Here is an 8,559-nt window from a genome sequence, read left to right as displayed (position 1 = left end):
GGCCCCTTCCCCCAGGCTTTCCATCCCCGCTTCTCCGCCCCTCCCCTGTCCCCCCCAGCAGAGCTTCGCGAACCCTCCAGATTTAAAGACCAATGGGCCTTTTTTTTTCTTGCAGGGAGAGTGGGGGTATAAAAAACTGAAATAGCTTCACATCAGGACGCAGACTAACCTTGTGGTTTTAACGCGCACCCTATTCTGTCCTGAAATCTGGAACTCATTACCTCATCACTAAGAAACTGCACGAAACCGCTCCCCCCCACCCCCTCCTTGAAGCGGGGACGAGAGGGAGCAAACAGCCCTTTAAGAAAGAAACCTACATTTGAATGATTTAAATTAAGGTGGATGGAAGTTATTTCCCCTTCTGGCGCTTGCCAGATTTCAAGAAAAGCTGAAAAATGGGAGCAGGGGGAGGGAAGCAACAGGCAAAAGAAGACACCAAAAGAAGAAAAGCAAAGGGGCAGCGGCCAGGTTAAAAATGGGGGCCATTAATTTAAGTCACAGGGGACAAATAAAAGCAGACCGGAATGGGGACCCATACATTGCACATACATTGGTTCATGGCTGCAGCAAAGGTGGTGTGTTTCGCGAAGATGAAAAAAAACCCCAACAGGTTCCTAAAACAGTTGTGATTTGGAAGGTTTCTGGGTTTGCTCGGAGGCTGACAAGAAATGCAGTAAAAATATGTGTGTGTTGGTGGCGGCGGCGAGAGTGCGACTCCAGCGCTCTGCTCCGCCCGCCCGGACCTTTTCAAAGAAACGTGCTCGTAATGGGGTGACCTAATTACATCGCAATGGAACCCGCTCTTAGCCACTCGGCGCACGGGGTTTCATAACAGACCCGGCGGCCTCGAGTGCTGGGAAGAAACGTGCGAGGGCTGAGGAGGCGGCCGGGCACGCGGGGAAACAGGAAAGAAACGCAGCCCCGCGGTTTCCACCTCGGTCTGTGGGGGACACATTCACAACTTTTTATTTGGGTGGGTAGAGGGGTGTCCGAACAAACAGTAAATAAATATATACTTTCCAGCTTTCAGAAGAGTAATTGCCAACTCGAGGCCTTTCGGTTTCGAGGATCCCATGCCCCCCCTCCCCCCATCCCGCCAAAACAGCGCAGTGTGACAAGCCATATGTTCCATTCCCGTGAGGGCGGGGGAGAAGCAACAGTAAGTGTCGCCTCCCCCCATTTTAGTATCTTCATTCTTACCAAAGTAACTTTTTTTTTTCATGGTTCTAGCGTCTGTGGTGTGTATACGTGTTGCTCAGGGAGTTTCGGGCGCAGCCCGTGGTTCAGAGCGCGGGGCAAGTTGTGCGTTGCTGGGTGATTTCTTTTTGGGGGTGGGCAGAAGGGCGTTCGTGAGGATTCAGGTTTGTTTTAGAAAAATATTTAAAGATTGCTGCGTGCAATAAATACCACTCCCAGGCCTGTGAAAACAAACAATCCGCCCAGGCGGGGGTCTTTTTCGCGGAGCACCCCCCGACCCCGCGCCCCGGCCCAGACTTGGAGAGTGCCCGCTGCACAGCGAGCGCCAGTGTAGACGCGAGCGGCGCGCGAAATCGCTTGGTGCTCGTCCTCGCCAGGCCCGGTCCTCCAGGGTGTGTGTGTGTTTGGCGGGGTTGGGGGGGAACCTCCTTAATCCTTCTCCCTCACCCCCGCCCCTGAAGAAACAAAACCCTAGACTTGAACGCTCTGTGCTCCCCTTATTTCCAGTTTCCTCTCCCCGTGGGGTTTGCGGAGGGGAACCGAGGGCTGAAGAGATCCCGGGAAGAGTGAAGTTGTGCGGGAACTTGGAGAAGTTTCATGGGAGATCGGCACAAGATGGAAACCGGGCGCTTAGGACGGGCTTCTTTCTGCTCCCGCTTGCAAAAAGAGAAAGTCGAGCCCGCCTTCCTGCCCGACCAAAAAAAAGAAAAAAGAAAAATAACAACACAACAACAAGAACCCCGAAGAGTGTGGAATGAGTGATGTCACAGAGCAGCGCTCGCAGGCTGACAAAAGGGGGGCGCCCCTTCCCCACCCCCCGCGCCGCGCGCGGCCCCAGAAAGGGGCGCCGGCAGCCGGGGGTAGACAGGCGAGCGGACTCGAAACTTTTCCTCTTTAAGAAAAAAAAAAAGTTGTGCGCGGCTCGCAGTGGGGTTTTTTTTTTTTCCCTCTTCGCCTTCTTTCCTCGTCTCCCCTCCCCCTTCTTCCTTTTGAAAGTTTCTTTCTTTTTTTTTTTTTTCCCCCGAGTTTGACCGCATGGCTGATTCAACTCCAGTGTCAATCAACTTTTTTTTCCTCCTCTTCCTCATTTAAATAAGTTTAAAGCTCCTCCTCCCCCTCCGGCCCACCAAATCTGAAACTTATATAAATTGGGCTTCGCGCGCCGCAGCCCGGGAGAGTCAGAAAGGCGAGGGGCGCCGGGAGCAGGCGTGTGGGACTCCTGACCGGAGAGCCGGAGGCTGCGCCTTCCCCGCACCGGGACCTTCGCGACACACCAGACCCCCGTCCCTGCCCCGCGCGAGCGCCCAAGATGACCACCACCCTCGTGTCTGCCACCATCTTCGACTTGAGCGAAGTTTTATGCAAGGTAAAGTGGGGCGCAGCGCTTGCTTTTCAAAGTCTTTTTTCTTTTATCCTCAAAAAGAATCTCCAGAAGTTTAGGTCTGGACAGGCAGGGGTCGGGGAAGAGAAAGAGAGGCGAGACGGTTGTTTTTTCCGCCTCATTTTTCTCCCCAGTTTGAAGGAATTTGGTTTTCTCCTCCCCACCCTTTGCGTTTCAACTGTTCCTGGCGGGCATTACCTGGGAATCCAGAGACCAGAGTTTTAGGGTGCGCAGTGTGCGTAGGGGCTGCCCTGGGCAATGTTTGGGATTGGGGCAATTTTTCGGTGATTCTTTTCGTCCGTGACGTGCCGCTCTTGAGCCCGGCTTCGCTAGTCCGTTCCGTTTCGGGTGTCGCCGCTCCTGGGAGGGAGTTCGAGTCTCTCCAGCTACTTTGCCGGACTGCAGGTCGGGAGGTGCAGGTCCCTCGGGAAGGAGAATCTCGGGATGACGTTTTGCTGAGTGATTTCCCCCTCTGTTCTGGAGAGGCTGGGGATCTGCGAGAAAAAGGCCAAGAGTTGTGATTCAAAGGATGTTGTCAAACGAGTTTGCACTGGGACTTCAGTTCGCCCCAGCTCGACAGGCTTCCTCTTGTGATAGCCGATCGTGCTGCAAACTTTGGGGGTAAAAGTGGCACTCGGGTTCACCCGCTTTCCTCCTTTCCTAGAGAATGAGACTCGTGGATATGGACGGAATGGGGGGGGGGGGCGGTGGGGGAGACACAACGATAAAATACCCGTCTGAGCTCTAGGGTCTTGGCGAGGAAGGATTTAATGAGGGCCTCCTTAAGTTGTGTAGCTTGCCAGCCGGTGTGGAAAAAGGCGAGTTTTAAATCAGAAATATTTATTCCAGGAGTGCAGCTTAAGGGTATATACCAGAAGCCCATGGATGTTAAATTTTTTTTCGCCCCCTCTCCCCAGTTTGAAAGAGAAAAAGCTGCTTGGCTACTTTTAATTGCTGAAGTGTTTTGCCTTCTTTTAAACACGTCGAGTCATGTTGCTGTCTTTTCCTAGCTTGCTTCTCCAGTCGGTGCAGCTGCCAGGGCCCCAGGGCTGCCGGGTTGGGGTGCAGGGACACCCTGGAGCTGAAGAGCAACATCAAAAAGTTTGAATTTCAGTTTCCTTCCCTCCCTGTGCTTTTCCAAACTTCAGTTGCCCTGGCGGCTGCCTGAGCTAGCCGGCACTTCTTCCTTCTTTTCGCGGCTCTCCGGCTCTTTGATCTATTTCTCTTTCTCTTGCTCCCTCCCCCCTCAGGACTTTTTAAATGAACCTCATTGTTGGGAACTGGCTCTCCACTCGGTTCCTGTAATCCGCTCCAGGGGGTGGTTGCTGTTAGAGATTCCCGATCCCCCGCAGCTGATCCTAAGGGGCCACCTTTAGAATTTGCACAATGACACCCACATGGGCCGGGAAGCCAACTCCCAGGTCCCCTGCTCACACCCTTTCCAAATCTTGGGTACAGGTTGGGCAGGTGAATTGAGTCCCATTGGAACAGAGACCTGCCTGTGGTGCCTCTGCGCACCCCCCCCCCCCCCGCCCCCCACGTCCATTATTGACTGGGATGAGGCTGGGGGGATTTGGTGCTTTACTTTTCTTTCCCACCTGCAGCTTTGCGTTAAAGATTAAACACTGGCGCTCTTATCCAAGCCTGCTCTTGCAGCCAGGAGACTAACTGCAAAGGCATCCTCTCAGCGGAGGGGGTGGGGTGCGCAGTGAATGGTGGGAGAGATCATTGTAGAAGGCTCCCCTTCTGGGACCATGGGAGTTTTGTATTCAGGGATCACATCCCTCTCCCCGTAGCCCCCCACCCCCATTAGGGATTTCTCCTCTAGCCCCTCCCTCTCCCCTCTCAGCAGCTAGGTAAAGTGAAGGCAGTCTGGAAACCTGTCGCCAAAGCAATAGATCGCTTCTGAAGGAGGAAGTTGAGAGTCCGGCCAGGCTGTGTGTTTGTGTGTATGTGTGTGTTTGGGGCGGGGATAGTCAGTTAAGCAGGGACTGATTGAAAGGAGGCCTAGCCCATAGTCTCCTGCGGTTTACCTTTTTTTGTTAGGAGGGTGGGAAATGAGAGTTTGTGAGTTGTGTGTGAGATTTTGAACTGAGGAAGGTGAAGTTGGATTTTCTGGATGAAAGTGGTAGGTTTAGGGACAGGATATGACAGTGCATTCCAGGGATCCAGGGATCGGCATGGAGTAGGTGCGTGTGTAAAACAATTTCTCACACAGGCCAGGATTTTTGTGGTTTCTTCTGCCTGGGACCAAAGTAAACCCTCTTGGCTGGTGGAATGGGAGAAAGAGGAGGAGGGGGCTTGCCAGGGCAGAGGTGGGGATGATGAGTTCCTTTGAGAGAGAGGGAGCATTTCTGATTGTGGAGGGGGCTGCCCGTAGAGGGTACCCTTCTTGGGCCTGGTGGATGGCCTTTGCTGCTAACCACAGTCTCCTCTCTTTCCCCTCCAGGGTAACAAGATGCTCAACTACAGTACTCCCAGTGCCGGGGGTTGCCTGCTGGACAGGAAGGCAGTGGGCACCCCTGCCGGTGGGGGCTTCCCCCGGAGGCACTCGGTCACTCTGCCCAGCTCCAAATTCCACCAGAACCAGCTCCTCAGTAGCCTCAAGGGTGAGCCAGCCCCAGCTCTGAGCTCTCGGGACAGCCGCTTCCGAGACCGCTCTTTCTCAGAAGGGGGCGAGCGGCTGCTGCCCCCCCAGAAGCAGCCGGGAAGCGGCCAGGTCAACTCCAGCCGCTACAAGACGGAGCTGTGCCGCCCCTTCGAGGAGAACGGAGCCTGTAAGTACGGCGACAAGTGCCAGTTCGCCCACGGCATCCACGAGCTCCGAAGCCTGACCCGCCACCCCAAGTACAAGACGGAGCTGTGCCGCACCTTCCACACCATCGGCTTCTGCCCCTACGGGCCCCGCTGCCACTTCATCCACAACGCCGAGGAGCGCCGTGCCCTGGCCGGGGCCCGGGACCTCTCTGCTGACCGTCCCCGCCTCCAGCATAGCTTTAGCTTTGCTGGGTTTCCCAGTGCCGCCGCCACCGCCGCTGCCACGGGGCTGCTGGACAGCCCCACATCCATCACCCCACCCCCCATCCTGAGCGCCGATGACCTCCTGGGCTCACCCACCCTCCCTGATGGCACCAATAACCCCTTCGCCTTCTCCAGCCAGGAGCTGGCGAGCCTCTTTGCCCCTAGCATGGGGCTGCCCGGGGGTGGCTCCCCGACCACCTTCCTCTTCCGGCCCATGTCTGAGTCCCCTCACATGTTTGACTCTCCCCCCAGCCCTCAGGATTCTCTCTCGGACCAGGAGGGCTACCTGAGCAGCTCCAGCAGCAGCCACAGTGGCTCAGACTCCCCTACTTTGGACAACTCAAGACGCCTGCCCATTTTCAGCAGACTTTCCATCTCAGATGACTAAACCAGGGTAGGGAGGGACCCCCCTGCCTACTCCCCTCCCCCACCCCCTCATCCCCTCCCCACATCCCCTACCCTTACCTCCCTCCCCATCTGATTCCTGACAAACCCCTACATTAACAAGGTTAAGCTCAACCCCTTTCCCCCAGAACCTTGGAACGCCCCCTCCCTCTCCCCTCTTTACACCCCACCCCCCAACATAAGGACAAGTCAGTTTGTCAGTAGCTTCCTCTGGCTTGAACCCCCTCGATTTTTATAGCCCACTTAACCATGCATAACAGACAAGTCCCATATTTGTCAGTAGATGCCTTTTTTTTTTTTACCCCCCCTGGCTTAAGCCTTAAGTGCCAAATCACAAAAGAAAAAGCAGTAACAGTTTACAGAAGCAACTTAGTGCCTTGTAATCTAACTTTGTCACTGTGACTACATTACCTCTTCAGCGCCAGAGGGCACCCGTGAGCCTCCCCAGAGCCTCTGCCCCGGGGAGGGGGAGGTGGGGGGGGCATGTAGAAACAGCAGCTCCCTCCACTGGCAACACAATTGCACCTTTCCTTAATTTCAATCTCCCACACACTTCCTCTCTCCCTCTCCCTGGTAGCCCCCACACCCCCCTTGGGAGAGTTGTTGCCAGACTTGGGTTTTTGGGGAAACCTGTCTTGACATTCAAAACCTTTTTTCTTCCCGACCTGAACCTCTGTTGACTAATCTTGCCTGGGTTCGTGTAGGTCTGCAGGAAGGAAGACTGCAAAAGCGGATGAAGATTGTGACATAAGTGGGACTTTGTGATTTAATTTTTTTCTTTTTTAAGTGGGGAGGAAGGGGAAGCTAGATGGACTATGAGAGACTTGATTTTGGTGCTAAAGTTCCCCAGTTCATATGTGACATCTTAAAAAATAACAACAAAAAGAGAGAAAAGCTTAAAAAAAAAAACATGTAAGGGGTGAGCAGTTAATGGTATTCATTCCACATACAATATCTGTGTAAAACGATTTCCTGTAGAAGTAGCTTTAATGGTTTTTGCTCTAGAATACCGTAGGTCTATCCTTAGAGCACTCACGCCATGCTTTTTTCCCTGGGTTTTAAACTTCATATAACTTTCAGAAATTGGAGAGCAAAAATTTTGCTTGTCACTGCACATCAATATAAAAAAGCTTATTTAACTTATCAAAACGTATTTATTGCCAAACTATGCTTTTTTTTTTGTTAATTTTGTTCATATTTATCGGGATGACAAATCCATAGAATATATTCTTTTATGTTAAATTATGATCTTCATATTAATCTTAAAATTTTGTGACGTGTCTTTTTCCTTTTTTTCCACAGTTTTAATATATTATTCTTCAACGACATTTTTTGTAACTTTACACTTTTTTTGGTTATTTTATTTTAAAAAAATGAAAAATTAATTTAAAAAAATGCAAAAAACTGTTGGATTATTTATTTTAGAAATTTCCCCCCTTTGTGTTGGACTGCAAATTGAGTTTCTTTCTCTTTTGGCCTTTCACAACTAGGACTGAGAATGTATGTAAAAGTTCTGTGACAGTACAGAAGGAAAACAACTTCTTATGTATAGCTTCTAAAAGGGAAAAAAAAAAAAAAGAAACCCTTTGACTTCCACGTGCCCATCTCAAGACATTCCGATTGCAGATTTGAGGTTCTGGATTCCAGGTTTTGGAGTTTTCCAATGTTAATACAAACAGAACTGGCACACCACACATTAAGATGAATGTAATTATTATTCCTCTTGCTGGTCACTACCGTCGCTTTCTATTTCTCTTTCTTTGTGTGAATTTATTTAAAAAAAAAAACTTTTTGTAACGACTATTTGCAGTTTAAAAATCAATAAACCCATTTTTTTTCAAGAAACATTGATGGTGAAGCTGGTTTTGCTTGCTTTGGTTTTACTGTGCCTTGTAGGCTTGTCCTTTATAGATGAGGTAGGTGCTAGGAAGGGGAGGAGGGGGGAAGGGCACTGGGTGATTTCTTCTAGTCTTTAACAGCTAAACCAGTGGCTGGTTCCTTTTGTTGAGGTTGGAAAGTCTGCTGAGCTTAGAGGGGATGGTGTGGGGGTTGATTGCAAAGCAGCCTGTATTTGTATTAACCTGCCCAGTTGTTGGTTGTTGACAAGGGGCCAGCCTTATCCACCCTGTAGCCTCGAAGATTCTTTGGAGACCTGAGGCATGGGGCCTTCCAGTCTTCCCTGCTTAGTCTGTGGTCCTAATGTTTGGGGTGCTGAAATGATAAGAGGGGGATGTAGCACATGGCACTCCAGCAAACCTGGATTTGTTCTTTTATTTGGGCGCTTCCAGCCTTTTTTTTGTTTTTGGCTGTGCCACCTGGCACATGCAATCTTAGTTCCTAGACTAGGGGTCAAACCCACACCCATGCATTGGGAATGTGGAGTCCTAATCACTGGACAGCCAGGAATTCCCTCTAGGCTTGTTTTTCCCTGCAGGAGATGGACCTGAAGCCCTAGCCTCTTAACATCTGTCTGGGGTGGGTATGATTAACCACTGTAGACTCATGGGTTTTCAGGGTGGCGAGGGGCTGTCACAGGGCACTAGGGGCAAAGGTAG

General features: G+C 51.4%; 1 protein-coding gene across 1 annotated transcript; it reads left to right on the top strand.

Annotated features, from left to right (window-relative positions):
• Positions 1-2,333: 2,333 nt before the first annotated feature.
• On the top strand, positions 2,334-7,849 carry ZFP36L1 (ZFP36 ring finger protein like 1). The gene is made up of 2 exons (XM_019969106.2): positions 2,334-2,563; positions 5,028-7,849. Exons 1-2 carry the CDS (start codon positions 2,507-2,509, stop codon positions 5,985-5,987), a joined length of 1,017 nt encoding a protein of 338 aa, XP_019824665.1. The 5' UTR covers positions 2,334-2,506; the 3' UTR covers positions 5,988-7,849.
• The last annotated feature ends 710 nt before the right edge of the window (positions 7,850-8,559 follow it).

Source organism: Bos indicus, chromosome 10 (assembly GCF_029378745.1).
Source record: "Bos indicus isolate NIAB-ARS_2022 breed Sahiwal x Tharparkar chromosome 10, NIAB-ARS_B.indTharparkar_mat_pri_1.0, whole genome shotgun sequence".
NCBI classification, from domain to species: Eukaryota; Metazoa; Chordata; class Mammalia; order Artiodactyla; family Bovidae; genus Bos; species Bos indicus.
Note: the sequence above shows the minus strand (reverse complement) of the source record. Positions and strands in the feature narration are given on the sequence as shown.